This window comes from Malaclemys terrapin, chromosome 3 (genome assembly GCF_027887155.1).
Source record: "Malaclemys terrapin pileata isolate rMalTer1 chromosome 3, rMalTer1.hap1, whole genome shotgun sequence".
In the NCBI taxonomy this organism is placed as follows: domain Eukaryota; kingdom Metazoa; phylum Chordata; order Testudines; family Emydidae; genus Malaclemys; species Malaclemys terrapin.
The window spans coordinates 162,517,344-162,533,883 of record NC_071507.1 but is presented as its reverse complement, the minus strand read 5'-3'; the positions used below and the strand labels follow the sequence as shown (position 1 = coordinate 162,533,883).

General features: G+C 41.1%; 1 protein-coding gene across 1 annotated transcript in view; it reads left to right on the top strand.

The window, feature by feature from the left end:
• The window catches only part of FAM83B (family with sequence similarity 83 member B), a 75,977-nt gene that overhangs the window by 45,860 nt on the left and 13,577 nt on the right, over positions 1–16,540 (top strand). Inside the window, exon 3 of the mRNA XM_054023727.1 lies at positions 4,791–4,955. Coding sequence (XP_053879702.1) covers positions 4,791–4,955 — 165 coding nt within the window. The remainder of the gene's footprint in view (positions 1–4,790; positions 4,956–16,540) is intronic.

The window sequence follows — 16,540 nt, the reverse complement described above, 5'->3', positions numbered from 1 at the left end:
TGTTGGACTTATTGAGAGATGGTATCTCGATCTCCAATGTGGCGCGTAAATATGGCCGCAAGGAATCTAGCATCCGTGCCATCAAGATTCAAGAGAGAGAAATTCGTCGAGCCGTGGCATCAAGTGCTCCAATAACTGCTAAGGTGATGAGCTAGATGCGTGACTTTAGTGAAGACTGAAAAGGCATTAAACTTGTGACTGGAGGACAGGAACCGTAAACGTGTGCCTATCGATGGCAACATGTTGCGAGAAAAGGCTCTTACCTCTATGTGCTGTTCAAACCTCCTGCCAAAGAGGGACAGCCTTCTGATGAGAAGGAATTCAAAGTCAGCCAAGGTTGGCTTAACAGTTTTAGGAACTGCTTCAACCTCAAAAATGTCTAGACTACTGGTGAAGCTGCATCTGCCAATGAAGAGGCAGCAAAAGCCTACCCCGAACAATTAAGGGCTATCTTCCGGAACAAGTTTTTAATGCTGACGAGACTGGGCTCTTCTGGAAAAAATTGCCCAACCGCACTTACATTTCGAAATCAGAAAGACAAGCAGCTAAAGACCGTGTGACTGTGTTGTTTTGTGGCAATGCGGCTGGGCATTTAGTAAAGCCAGGCTTGCTCTACAGGGCTGCAAATCCCCGTGCCCTAAAAGGCAAGAACAAAAATCTCCTGCCTGTGTTCTGGCAATCAAATAAAAAGGCTTGGGTGATGGTAGCATTATTTCTGGATTGGTTCCACAAGTGTTTCATTCCGGAGGTCAAGCAGTACCTCAAAGAGAAAGGACTTGACTTTAAAGTGTTGCTGATCATAGACCTCCTGGCCACCCTGCGGCACTCTGGTTTGCACACAATGACATTGAAGTAGTCTTTCTCCCCCCCAATACCACCTCCATCCTCCAACCTCTCGACCAAGGCATGATTCGCTGTTTCAAGGCCGCGTACATGAGGCTTACGTTCTCATGGATACATAGCACTATGGATGCTGATTCCAATCTTAATGTGATGGAGTGTTGGAAGTCCTTCAACATTGCCGATTGCATCACTTATATTAAACAGGCAATGGATGCAATCAAACCTGAAACAGTCAATGCATGTTGGCAAAACCTATGGAAAGAATGTGTCAATGATTTTAAGGGTTTCCCGACCATTGACAAAGAAGTGAAATGCATTGTTCAAGTGGCCAGGCAAGTGGGTGGTGATGGCTTCATCGACATCCTTGAGGAGGAATTTGAAGAATTAATTGAGAGCCATAGAGAAACATTGACTAATTGAGAGCCATAGAGAAACATTGACTAACGAAGAGTTAGAGGAACTGATAAAATCATCTACAGAAGACGAAGATGATGATGACGAATAGGAAGAGCCAGCAAGTTGAAATCTTCATAAATTTGCTGAAGTGTTTCAAGCAGTGAAACACCTGAATGATTTAATTTCTGAATATGATCACTCTATGGAACGAAGCCTCAAAATCACACATAGTATTACGGACGATTTGAGACTGTATCAAGAAATGTTTGAGCAGCTCAAGAGACAACAGCGACAGTTGCCGATCACCATGTTTTTCAAGGAAAAACAACCAGCAGCAGATGAGCCTACGCAATCAACTTCTCAACCTGAACCAGAGCCAACCACTTCATCTACAACTCGCTCTCCATCACCCAAACTCTCCGTCACCTCTGTCTCCTGGATTGACATCAAGCCCTGACGACTCCCTGTAATTACCCCCTGTAATTAAAAATACAGTACTGTAAGATTATATTTTGCATATGTACTCTTTATTATATACTGTACATTACTGTATACATTATACATTTATACATATTACTGTACAGGGTTGTCTACACAAAACCATGTACAGTATACTGTACTTTATGGGCAATTTAAGGGTAATTTTGACTCTACGTGATTTTTGCCTTACGCGCTGACTTTAGAACCTAACCCCTGCGTAAGATGTGACTCCACTGTATTTGCTAATTGTCTCTTCAGTGTGGCAAAGAAAGGTATAATCCAATCCAATGTCTAGTTCAGGCTAGACAAATTGAGACTGGAAATAAGGCATACATTTTTAACAGTGAGGGTAATTAACCATTAGAACAGTTTACCAAGGGTTGTGGTGGATTTCTCCATCACTGGCATCTTTTAAATCAAGATTAGATGTTTTACTAACAGATCTGCTCTAGAAATTATTTTGGGGAAGTTCTGTGGCCTGTGTTATACAGGAGGTCAGATTAGATGATCACAATACTCCCTTCTAGCCTTGGGGTCTTTGAATCTATGAATCTCTGCTAGTCTTACCTGCATAACACGCCATAGAATTTCAGTCAGTAATTCCTGTATCAAACCCAATAACCCAATTGAACAAGAGCATTTTTTTTTAGAAGACATCCAATCTTGATTTAAAGATTTCACATAATGGAGAAACCACCACTTGGTAAGTTGCTCAAATGCTTTATTATCCTCATTGTTAAAAATGAACTGTTTGAATTTGCTGTTTGAATTTGGCAAGCTTCAGGTTCCAGTCACGGGATCATGTTATGCCCCTGGCTGCTAAATTAAAGAGCCATCTGATATCTTTTCCCTACAGTAAATAGTTGTGATATCTTTAGTCACCTTTTATATTTCTCTTCAATAATCTAAGTAGGTCAATTTCCTTAAGTCTCTTACTGTAAGGAAGGCTTTCCAAACCTCAGATCCTTGTTGTAGGTCTTCTCTAAATTCTCTACTTTTCAACATTTTTTTTTTAAATGTGGGCACCAGAACTGGACACAGAAGTGGTCTCACAAGTGATGTATACAGCGGTAATATAACCTCTCTATTATATTCAGTATAGTCCTGTTTATACTATAATATCCAAAGGATTGCATTCCATAGTTTGCTGAAGCCTCTGCATGGTTGAAGCTCCACGGGCTTAGCGGGCTGCTGGTCTATAGAGGAAGAGTGATAGGATCCAACAACTCTGTATTGATATATTTTCTTGGGGAAATCCTTGCAGCCTTAACTTCTGTTGTGTGGCATTTACCCACTCCAAGATGAGGAAGTTGACAGCCTCATTAGAGGAACCAGTGGTGTCTGAGACAGTTATGCTGCAAAGAAGGCATGGGCAGGACAGAGAAGAAGACATGGTAGGGCTGGCTCTTTACCAGAATGTCCCACAATCTACAGAGACTAAAAGCATGGATATTGTAAGGCCATGCCCTCTGTTAAACTCTTTCTTCAATGCACACATTCTCAAAACAAGAGATTGTATGAGTTTTCAGCTGCCAGAAGCTTTAGGCTATCCAAATGCGGTACCACAGTATAGTACAGCTTAGCTTAATACTGTTTTGCTTTAATAAAAAAAAGGAATGAACATTGATTACAAAGAGAATTACAATGGGAATGGTATGAAATCTAAGATTTTTGGAAGAGGAATAGCATGATTCCTGGCTATTGACCTCCTCTCCATCCCATGAAATTTATAGGGAGCATTTTAACTGCTAAGCACTTACATTACAGGCCAACTTAACACTCTGTCTTTGTTTCACATCTTCTGACCTCCCCAAAGCCGTTTTCCTTAATGGTTCTCTCATCTTTCTTGACGACTTGGTTTTGCTTTAGATCATGTTTCAGGAAGCCATTAATCTTTCCATTGTTACATTTAGATATTTGCTATGAGTGATTCTTATAGTTCTAAGCAAACTCTTAAAGATAATGAAGATGGCTCACTGGAGAAATAATTAACTCTGGCCTGGATGTGTATGACATGGCTTCACCAATTTTATGAATAAGCTGAATATCTCAGTCCTCGGTTCTAGGATAAGACTAAAGGATGAAATATAGCAATTACAACATGAAAAATCGTAAGTACAGATGATTCAATAAAATTAGTGACTGTGGTAAAGCAAACTTAGTATCTTTGAACTCTGTGAAAGGTTTCCACATACGAGCAGAATTTGGTCATTTTTATGAGTGATGTGGTACAACCTTTTTATTAAGACTATAATGGATTTGGGAGATTATCTGTAAAGGTTAAAAGTTTCTCTCACAGCTACTCACATATTCTGTCTATCTACCTCTCTTTCTCACTTCCATATTATTTTTTCTGAAATCACCAATGATGGCTAACTGGTGCACAGTTGGTCAAATATCTTCAAACCAATAGGTATTGTATTTCCTTATTCAGAAGTATATATTATTTTTCAGTATGGTAAGCCTAACAAGGGTCTCTATTCAGCATTTCTTAGACCTTACTGAATTATGTGGGAGTTTCATCTGCTAAAAGTGCTGAGTAGACCCGTCTGATGAAAACTTGAGTCATCCTTATTGCCTCCCATGGTCTTGGGGTAGGGGCATTCTTCCTATATCAAGTGGCCAAAACTGAGAACAGTATTACAGATGAAGACTAATGAGAGCATTTTACAGTAACAATACCATTGTCTTTCTTTCCATAGCCAAACTACAGTAATGGTTTCACTGTTTTTTGTTTTCATTTGTTTTTCTACACAAGCACTGTATCAGTCTTTTGGCAAACTTTGATATATGTAAATAATGTGTCGTGCAAATGGTCACCTACCCAATGAAAACGTAAGCATATAGCCCCTACTGTACTTCCTTAAAGATAGGATCAAAATATCTTTAAAATTGCACCATGTTAACTATCCTGGATGGAAAAAAAAAACAACCTTAGAGCTTTTTGGCATGTAGAGAGTACTAATTCATTAGATGCACTATGCAAAATATTATATATTTTGAGTTCATGAAGAAATACTATTTATACATTAAATTATTATAGTAGTTTCTCTTCTTTTTTTTTTAAACAGGTCATTGCCATAATTATGGATACGTTTACAGATGTGGATATCTTCAGAGAAATTGTAGAGGCATCTACCAGAGGGATTGCTGTGTATATTCTGCTTGATGAGTTCAACTTCAGTCACTTTCTTAAAATGACAGAAAAACAGGGCTTTCAAGTTCAGAGATTCAGGGTAAGGCTTCGTGTTTTACAATAAAATACATGTTTACTACAATACCTAGCTCTTGTGTAGTGCTCTTCAAGGATATTATTTTTTTAGGAAGTAAATATCTAATATTAATTTATTTTATGTAATTTATTTTATGAAAAAATAATTGCTGTCAATAGGCTCAAAGCACAACCTTACCCTATTTTTGTTACCTTCAAAAAATGTTTGTCCTTTTCAGGACTTGCAAAATAAATACATGCAGTACATTCTATAAAACTACATATTTCTTCTGAGTACTATTATTATTTTAAGAATATTATATTCTGGGAGGACTTAATCAATTTGTTTTTATGTTTGTAAAATCATCCTGCAAAATGTAAGCATAAAGAAAATATAAATTGTTTAGGAAAACAAAATATGGGCTTTCTTTAAAAAAAAAAAAAGAGATTTTCTTTCAAGAGATTTGATGTTAAAATTATATCAAAAGGCACAGGATTCCATTTTTTCATCGTTTTCCTATGAACTGCTTTACCATATATTTGTCCTTGTGAATATTCAGTATGATTAGATGCACTTTTATTTATGAAATATGTGCCTTTCTCCGGTAAGAAAGATAATATGTAGAGGGATAGAATCTAAATACTCCAGAAGTCATGCTGTATGTCCTTAGTGTACCATTGGGAGCACAGTCCAATACAGTGTACTTCTATTGATCTCACACAAATATGTGAGATGTTCTTCTAGGTCTGTTGTGCCAAGGATAACACTAAAAAATATTGAAGCTGCTCAATGATAGCTCTCCACATTTCCTCTGAGATACTATAAGTAGCTTCCTTCATTGAACTTTAGCACTTATTCATATGCAGTTCTGTGTAAATATACCAAGTGTGTAGTTTGTTATGTTCTCGACTGTGACGAGACTATTTACAGTGTTATACCATCAAGGAGTTAATGCAGACATTTTAAGAGTCCTGGAGGAACTGTGATATCACAGCAGTCATCTTGGATTAATTTCTTTTGAGGAATGACCAGTTGTAGTTACTTCTAAAACTTAATGTTCTATAGGAAGTATTCAAATTTGCTTTTGCAATAGATACCCAAATGTACATAACTGAATTTAAGACCGTGTTTGAAAATTAATGCATAAAACTAACTTAATTAAAGACATTTAGCAAGGTAATGGTTAATTTTTGAAAAAAGTCTTCGGCAACATATGTAGTGTTCTAGTTAGCTTTTTAAAAAAAAATAGAAACCTTTCATAATGGCATTCAGATGAAAGGAGCTTGTGACCAGTATCTTTAAGCTAGGGTTACCATATTTTAATTTTTAAAAAGGACGACACTCCATGGGGCCCTGGCCCCGCCCCAACTCTGCCCCTTCCCCGCCTCCAGCCCCGCCCCAACTCTGCCCCCTCCCCTGAACGCTCCGCCCCCTGCTCCTCCCCATCCCCTACTTCCCGTGAATCAAATGTTCGCGGGAAGCCTGAAACAGGGAGGCAGCAGGTAAGCTGGGACAGGGTGCGGCGCAGCGCAGCTCAGTCCGGCCCCCCTGGCCGAGCGGCTCCCTTTGGCGGCCGGTTGGCCCAGGCCAAGAGGCTCTGGCCCCGGTGTCTCTCGCCCGGCCCGTGCCCCCGGCCCCAGCCCCGGCCAAGCACCACGCCGGTCCCGGCCCCCGGCCAAGTGCCCGCGCCCCCGGCCTGGCCCCCGGGGCAGCCCAGCACCGCGCCGGCCCCGCGTCCCCGCCCCCAGGCCTTGCTGAACACCTCACCGGCCCCCAGCCCCGCACCGCCGCGCCCTACCTCCCTATTTTCCCGGATATGTCCGGCTTTTTGGGATTTCCCCCCGGACGGGGATTTGAGGCCCAAAAAGCCGGACATGTCCGGGAAAATCCGGACGTATGGTAACCCTATTTAAGCCACTTCCTCTGGTGGAAAAAAATGGTTGCAAGCTCTCCCACATGGCTTGGCTCAACACTACAGGAGCATGGTAGAGTCTGTGTTCATCTTCCTAAAAACAGGCATTGTGTAAAAAAGGGACTAGGGCTGCAGAGGTAGCCTTTGCCCCACTTTAAGCCTCTTCTGACTCTTCTTCACTTCACTGAAATAAATGAAGTTAAACTAGTATAAAAACTGGAGTAATGCAGTGGTGAAACAGGCCCTATGTTTTGAGTTATGATGTTTGCCATTCATTTGTCTATTTATGGAGAAACAAAGTTCTTAAAACTGCATTTAATAGCCATGCAGAAATCTTCACTCAGCTATATTCTGACTTCATGTCAGTACTTGTTCATCTGCTTTTCTTGACAGTCATAACCAAAAATAGTGATAGACTGTGTTGTAGAAAAGATTATTGTGGTAATCTGCATCTGGAAGAATGTAACAAGTCAGATATTTAATTTAACACTTTTTCTGCAACTTTTTTTTTTCAAATGGGGAAAGATTTAAAAATTTTAGGAAGGTGAGTTTATTAGAAGCTATTTGAAAGTATTATTATTAGTTGATTGGCAGCCAAAAGAAACTCAAATACAATTTAAACACTCTGTACCTCTCTCTCTCTCTGCTTTAGATTTCGTAAGTTTATCTTAAACCTCTCTTCTCTATCTTTCCCCCTATCTCCTGCATTATTTTTTCTCTTCCTCCCCACACAAGTTGTTTCAATAATTTCCCCACCCATCTGTTTAAACCTCTCCAACTTTTTGTTTCAGATCCCCAATTCCTTTGTGTAGGGAGGGAGGAGAAAAGAGTCATCAAAAAATCCTCTGGTGATTTTTTTTTTTTCCCAGATAAGAGCCGTCTACCTAATGAAAACTGTAGAGGCAAATTATTTTCAAAACTTATTAGAAGCAAGTGTTAGCCCCCTTTGTTTCTGGTTGATTGACAGGTGCTGCAGTAACAAGATGAATTAGTAGATTTGAACTAGGGTACCTAAGAAAACTGCATCTAAGTATCACTGTGCTGCCCTTTTTTAATTTGAGTACTGACTTCTGATTGTAAAATAATGAACAAACATAAGAGCTTGAACATGTTTTATAATACCTGAGAAGTGATCCGACTTGTTCAACTGATATCAGATCATCATGTTTTATGAGATAATAGGTGGGGTATGTGACAGACTTTGTAGTTTGCAAACACTTGTATCTACTTCTCATGTGAGAAACAAGAAACAAACTTGCTGCTGCATGATGAGAAAACAAATTTGTCAGGAAGCATTTATCTCCTGATACACCCTTTACATATTCACTGAAATGGAAGGATGAGGAAATAATGACATTTCTATAATACAGTATGATAAAGAATTATCTTTATTTCCTTTGGGCAAATTCTGCCCTAAGATGCAAACACCTAGGCTCACAATGAGAGTTGCATATGTGAACTTGAGAGCTGAATCAGATCCATTACATTTTGCCAATGCTGTATTTCAACAGAAGCTTTCCTGTGCTTCCATAATATAGGACTACCTTTGCCATCAGATAGGCATGCACAGCTCTCATTAACTTCACTGGGGATTACATCTATGCAAAGAACTGAGAATTAAGGATCTGATCCATTGTCCAGTGAAGTCATTAGGAGTCTCTCGGTTGCCTTCAATGGGCATTGGATGAGGCCCTAACAGCAGAACAGAAACTAATTCAAAATCCATTGCACAAATCACATATCTTGATAATACAAAAGATCCATCATAATAAATAATATGATTGCTAATGAAAAAATGTTTGAAACTTTTTTTCTTTAAAAAAATGTATTTAGGTAAAATATTAGACATCCATTTAATTCTTTCTAGACACTGTTGACAGCAAATACAGGACACTGATGAAAACAGGCCCCAAAAACATAATCTGCTGAAATGAAATGCTTTGGAAAAATATTTCCATTATATTTTTCTATCACATTGGAGACTTGCTACTGTTCTCCCACATAGGTTCACACAGCTTCTGTTGAACTAAGAGTTGTGCAGTCATATCTAAGAACCAAAGTTGTAGCTTATTTACTTATTTATTAACATTTATATGACAGTATTACTCAAAATATTTGGGGGACTTATAGAAATATAGAAAGACATGGTTTCTGGCCAGAAAATCAGTCTAAAATAGATGAGAAATACCCAGGTGAAGGATGGATAAAAGGGATACACTGTACAGTTAAACTAGTCAGGGTGATGACTGGCATTTATCTTTATAGTTCCATTATTTTATTAGTTTAATTTTTTCATTAAGGAGGAAGAGATCAGACATGGAGCAATGAAAGGAGAGGATGAGTTAATAGGAACCAGGATATAAGAAAAAGGGAAATGCACTGTCAATTCACTGTTACCAAACAAACTCTTCTAGAGTGCTTTCCTGGCTGCCAAGAGACTTTTTTTCTAGTTTCCCAACCATGGCTTCCTTTCTGCAAGTCAAAGTATTCTTTTTAGCCCAGTTGCGTTGTCTTGATTGAAAAGCATGATAGTCTGACAATAATTTATTTATTATTTCAAGCATTTTGTAGCTTGAAAGCTTGTCTTTTTTACCAATAGAAGTTGGTCCAATAAAAGATATTACCTCACTCACCTTGTCTGTCTAATGTCCTGGGACCAACATGGCTACAACAACACTGCAGACAATAAAAAATTAAAACAGAAGAAAAACAAACAAACATGTGAGACGGCAAAGACACCTCTGGCAATGGACCATACCTTAGCTCAGTGCTGCTTTTATCGGAAGAGTTAGTGTATTCATGTCTTCCTACTTCATCTACTACACCACATTTCACCAGCAAATTAATGATGCAAGAATGTCCTAACTAAATCTATTTTCATTAGTGGCGGGAAAGGCGTTCCAGTTAGTGATCTACTGGTAAAAGTGGACATTTATGCTCTAGGTCACAGTGCACAGTGAGTACTAAATAAAAGATTGTCTCAAAACACCAATGTACATTTTTTTGCAATGGCCTTATTTAAAGAAAATTTTACCCTAAATAAGAGGGTTAGACCATTAGAAAATAACCAAAAGAGATTAATCTTACAGTATGAATCTAGGGTATAATTTGACATCCATTAAAGTTGTATGGTGCAATTTTGTTTGGAAATTGATAGTGTCTAACAGAGAAATTGATGCCTCTTCTAGAAAGACATAGAATTCCTGTACTGAAAAGAAAAGTATGAATTTGGCAGTACTTTTCACCTGGGAGAGGTTTGTGAAAATAGTTTAAAGGGGAAGAAAATGTTTGGTTTAAAAAATAAAGGCCACCTGTTTGTAGAGCTATCGTCAAATGCTCCTGTGCTGTGGAAAAGGTCCAGCTGTTCAAAGACAAAGTTCGGATCTTGGAGTGGCTAGGCTTTTTTTTCCTCTCTTCAAAATCCGTTCTATCCTTGAGAGGTGAAAGCTCACCTATATCGACTGCAATGAAGGCAAATATTTATCAGGCCTTGTCTACGCTACCATTTAAGTCGATATAAGTTATGTTGCTCATGGATGTGGGGGGGGGGGGAAAATCCCCCCCCAAGCGACGTAAGTTGCATCAACTTAAAGTCTACACCGTGCTATGTCAGTGAGAGATGCTCTCCCACTGACATAGCTTCCGCATCTCATTGAGGTGGAGTAATTACGTCGACAGGAGAGTGCTCTGCCATCGACATCATGTGTCTTCACCAGACGCACTAAATCGGCGCAACTGCATTGATGGCAACAGCGCTGATTTAATGGGGTAGAGAAGACAAGCCCTCAGAGTCTAAATAACTCACAAAAAGTCTTCGGTGCCAATAGTTAGGCACTAAATCCATGCTTTGGTGCCTATGTCAATAGTGGCCTGATTTTCAGATGTGCTGAGCACCCACAGCTCTTATTGATTTCTGTCACCAAGATAGAAAATGTTAGTCATCTTTGTCTAATTCTAAGCACCCAGGTTTGAAAGTTTGGCCAAAAAGAACCTTGAAAACCTATCAAAGATGAGTTTACAATAAAGCCCTGCTGTTGAGCTCCGTTCCATGGGGAATGCAGAGGAGATGGAAGCAGCTGTTCTCAGAGCTGATCTCGAAGAGGGCAACAGCAAAGCATTGGAGAAAACCTTTCTAGTAGCTTCCTTACTCCATGCAAAGCTGCTACCACTTTCGCTCCATGCTTTACAAGCAGTGAGTTGGTTCTCTGGTGTAAAGGTTAGAACTCTAGGTGCAGAAAGCAGTGATCAGAGTTCCAAGGAGGTTGGCCCCTCCCCCTGGGCAGTAGCAGCACCACAATGAGCAGCTGGGAAAACAGTAATTATAGTAGCCCTTTTTCTTAGAGTCTTTGAAATTTCAGGTCCAATGCAATGTGACAATATAGGACTCTTGTTCCACAGGGACTGTGATGTCACCTGCACTGGTCCTATCACAGCAAAAGCAAAACTTCACTTTTTGTTTACTTCACTGGACAGCAACTTTCAATGACAATTGTCAGTTTATCAAAGTGCAGATTAACTAGATTATATTGTAAACGCTTAAGGGATTGTGAGGGTTGTTATTCTTCCATAAGATATACCAAGCCAGTAACAAAAGTAAACTTATGTCTCATCACACTGGTTAACAAGAAGTCAGAAATGCAGTCTCTTTAGGTATCCCAGCCCTTGTTTCACCACCCAAACTCTAGAATTAATGATGAATGGTTATTTAAAACCAATTTAATCAAACAAAGGGTTCTTCTAATACCAAGAGATCAGCCACACAGCCAGGTCAATATATAACTCAGATCTTATCCAATAATCAAGCTGTTGCCAATCCTTTAGTATTTAGGTTTATTTATAAGAGAAAAGAAAGAGGAGAGAGTTATAATGATCAAGGAAAACAAATACATGCACTCATTGTAAAGTCCTTGTATCAGATTTGAAACAGTGATGGAATAAACTTCTGGCTTTTTAAGTCTCTGGTAACTTCCAAAAGATTGGACCGTCCTCAGTCCATTGGTTGTAATGCTACTGTTAGTGTAAGTCCATAGTCCAGAAATCAGAGCAGGAAAGAGGCAAAATGGAGATGCTTTCAGGGGTTTTTTTTTTACCTTCTCCCATGTGGAGGGATTACTCTGTCTTAGTTTGTGGGAAATTACAGCACATGATGGAGTCCAGGGTCACATGAACTAGTCACATGCCCATGCATGATTTGATGACTCATAGGAGCAGCCATTACCCATACTTTGGTTAAAACATCTCCAGGAAGGCCTTTCGGGCAGGGACAGGCTTCTTCCATCATCGATTGTGCAAGCTAAGTGACCTCTAATGGGCCATCAACTTGAATAGTCCATTCACAATGTGCTGACTAGACTGGATGCAAACTACCTTCTGAGTGTTACCCAAGCAGCAAACACATTTGAAATACAAGTATACAGTAAATATTCCTAATTTCAGATACAAAATGAAACATGCATATAAACAGGATAATCATTTGATAGATTGTAACTTTTGATACATTACATGACATATTTTCCATAACATTTATTGCAATTGTATAACAGTGGTAGCAACAATGACATACATAGTCCTATTTTAATCATACAACATCACTCAAGCTAATGAGCCATGGTATGGTATAACTTGCCAGCAGCAGCAGCAGACCCTTGGCCACTAGCAGTTGTCTCTGGATATGGATATGGTTCCAGATGGCATTAGGCTCTTTGAACTGTCTGATCTTTTGAGATGGTTTAAAAAAAAATCAAGAGTAAAATGTATAGGACTCTTCAAACCACCCATTATTTGCTATTCATCTTTTACTTTAGGGAGTTTTTCTAAAACTTTTACTGAATTTCTGTTTCCCTAGAAATATTCTTCAGTGAATTACAATAGGCCCTTACACCTTCTATAGTCATAATATAATATAATTTGCATGGTTTAGCTAAATATATTTTGTCTAAGGGAGCACTTAACCGGGTAAAAGATTTTGGCAAATTTAAGGTTTAAAATATTGTCAATTTAGTGGGAACTTAGGGAAACGAATGCTGTAGGGTTTGTTTTTAAAGTGAAATGTTTATTTTGATTCCTCTCACTCTGTAGAGTGTAGACCAGGGGTTCTCAAACTAGGGGTCGAGACCCCTCAGGGGGTTGCATGGTTATTACCATTGGGGTTGTGAACTGTTAGCCTCCACCCCAAACCCCGCTTTGCCTCCAGCATTTATAATGGTGTTAAATATATTTAAAAGTGTTTTTAATTTATAAGGGGGGGGTCGCACTCAGAGGGTTGCTATGTGAAAGGGGTCACCAGTACAAAAGTTTGAGAACCACTGATGTAGACAATGCCTTGACCTAATGGTTCTCCTACATCCTCCCTCAAATTACATTTTTACAGAGCTAAATTCTGCCCTGATTGCCAACCTGTGCATTTAATCATATGGTATAAGTCAGGGCAGAATTTAGCCCATTATTTATTTATGAATAGTTAGGATTGGGCAAGTTATTGATCCTTGTTCAAAAATGTTATATTCCACTATTTCATATATTGACCATATGTAATAATAATGAAGATACTGCTGTAAATGTGCAAATTCTGTGTAGGTATGTATATACAATAACTCATTGGTTTCATTTCTATTCTAGCACCTTTCAAGTTACCCTGTTAGTGTTTCATTTATTTTAAATAGTAATAAATAGTTTATAACACCACAAACTATAGGGAAATCTGATAGAAGAAAATAAATAAGCTCTGCACAACAAGAATATATATTTAACCCTCTGCTCATTCCCTTTCTTGGTGTTTTTTCATGGCTACCTAAAGCACCCTGTATCACATAGATACTCAGCAGGCACCTTGTTTACAAGAAGCTTCCAGGGTAAAAGCCAGCTACAAAAGGGGAGTTTATATTGTCCCTTGCCAGAGTCAGAGATACAAAGGTACAGTGAAACTTTTCAGCCTAAAAGGGGCTCCCAGGTTAGATCAGAAGTTACTATCTATCATGCACAGGGTTTCCCTGTGCAGTAATAATCTTTCTTCGTCAAGTGCTTGCTCATGTCGATTCTATTCTAGGTATATGCGCGCCCACGTGCACAGTCGTTGGAGATCTTTGCCTTAGCAATATTCAGAGAGTTGGCTGCTGGGCCCCCTTGAATACCGTGCTCATGCATCAGTATATTAGCGCCGCCGACCCTACGCCCTCTCAGTTCCTTACCAACCGTGACTGTTGGTTAGAGTGCCTTGTCTTGCAGCGCAAGAGCGTTAGTGGTTCTTATAGTCCATTCTTCTGTCTCCTTTGTATTTAATTGATAGGTACGTAGTTAGACTATTAAGCTTAGTTTTCGAGTAGTAGTTTGAGTTAGAGTCCCGGCTGGGACTTCGCCTTGGAGCAGGCCATGCCCCGTTCCCCAGGCGATAAGCCATGCTCATCATGCAGCCGGCCAATGCCCATTAGTGACCCTCAGGAGAGCTGTTTGAAGTATTTGGGGGAGTCCCACAGGAAGGACAAGTGCAGGATCTGCAAAACCTTTCGTCCTTGAACTCAAGAGCAAATGAGCAACCCCCCCTGACAACCTCAAGGAGCACCAGGCCCTGCTCAAAAGTGTGGCTGCCAACCTGAACTTGGAGGTCGAGAAGCTAGCAGAAGAGTTCAACGACCTCTTTAAAAAGTCATACACTCCTTCATCCCAGCCCAGGTCACATTGCCCATCCACTCAGGGGTCCTAAATCTTTGTTAAATCTTTGTGGCAGACCCCCTCTTCCATTCCACCTACCTCCAAGCACACGGAAAAGAAGTACTATGTCCCAGCAAAGGGATTTGAATACCTGTATACCCAACCTCCAGTGGGGTCCTTGGCCGTGTCCGCCGTCAATGAGAGGGATAGGCAGGGCCAGGCAAGTGGCACACTGAAAAATGAAGACACCAAGAGGCTGGACTTGTTTGGCAGGAAAATTTATTCAACAGCCAGCCTGCAATTTCAGATGTCGAACCATCAGGCCCTGCTAGGTAGGTACAACTTCAACCTGTGGGACTCCATCATCATGTTCAAGGAGGGCCTTCCACAGGACCGAGCCCAGGAGTTTGCCACCTTGGTGGATGAGAGCAAAGTGGTGGTGAGAGGCCCCCTCCAGATGGCCTGGCATGCTATGGACTCGGCAGTCAAGGTAATCGCCACTGTGGTGGTCATGACGCCCAGCTCCTGGTTGCAAGTCTCTGGGCTGTCTCAAGAGATGCAGTCCACCCTTCAGGACTTCCTGTTTGAGGCAGCAGGGCTCTTCTTGGAGATGACTGATGCATGACTCCATGGCCTTAAAGACTCCTCTGCCAACCTCCGTTCCTTGGGCCTACACACCCCTCTGCAGACTAGAAAGGCATTCCATCCCCCACCTCCTCCACCTCCGTCGATGTCCTGGGGTGTCCCCCTACAGGAAGAAAGAAGAGACAAAGGGTTTAAGCTGTGGCACCCTTTGTCTTCCCATTCCTCTATCCAGCCTGGTTCTTCCAGAGGCCAAGGAAGCCAGAAGCAGGTGTTTTGAGGATACACCCAAAGACAGCACCCCAGTCACTTCCCAGAATCCACCCCCCTTCCTGTTGGTGTGGTTGCGGCTGACCTTGGACCATTGGGTGCTCGACATAATATCTTCAAGCTACACCTGGCCAACCCTCCTTTCCACCCCCCTTCCTCATCCCTCTTCAGGGACCCTTCTCATGATCAACTACTCATTCACGAGGTTGAGAACCTCTGTGCCTGGGGGCTCTGGAGGAGGTCCCTCCAGACATGAAAGGGAAAGGGTTCTACTCCCGCTATTTCCTAATCCCAAAAGCAAAAGGGGGCCTCGGACCCAAGTATCTCAAGAAGTTGAAGTTTCACATGGTCTCTCTGGCCTCCATTATTCCCTCCCTGGATCTGGGAGACTGGTACGCCACCCTCAACTTAAAGGACATATATTTCCATTTTCCTGGGGCACAGGCGTTGCCTCTGTTTTGTGTTGGGCCACTGCCATTTTCAATTCACGGCCCTTCAGTCTCTCGTCGGCCCCAAGAGTATTTACAAAGTGGCCAGTGTCTGCTTACCTGAGGTGCCAAGGTGTGCAAATGTATCCGTATCTCGACGACTGCTTAATAAAGGGCCGATACCGGGATCAGGTTCGAGTCATTTCAACCTGGTTTGCTACACCTGTCGTGACCTGGGACTGTTAATAAATGAGAAAAAGTAAACCTTAGTTCCAGTGCAGCGCACAGAGTTCATCAGAGCAGTCTTCGACTCTACTCGGACCAGGACCTTCCTTCCTGAGACCCGGTTCTGGGCCATGGCAGACCTGATCTTGTGCGTGCAACCCACCCTCTTACCACCGCTCATATGTGCCTGAGGCTGTTGGGCCATATGGCAGCCTGTACTTACATGATCCGGCATGCATGGCTCCACCTCAGGCCACTATAGGCGTGGCTGGCATCTATCTTCGTCCCCAACAGACACAACATAGGCCGTGTGGTCAAGGGCCTGGATGACATCCTGTCATCACTCGCACGGTGGCAAAATCCTGCATTGGTGTTGGAAGAAGTTCCATTCGCAGCCCCCTCCACCACCCCTCCTGCCATTGGTTACCCTTGTCTCCGATGCTTCAGACCTGGGATGGGGAGTCCACCTTGGCAATCTCAGCATGCAAGGTCATTGGTTCTATCTCAATCATTCCCTACACGTCAACGTCAGGAAGCTCTGAGCG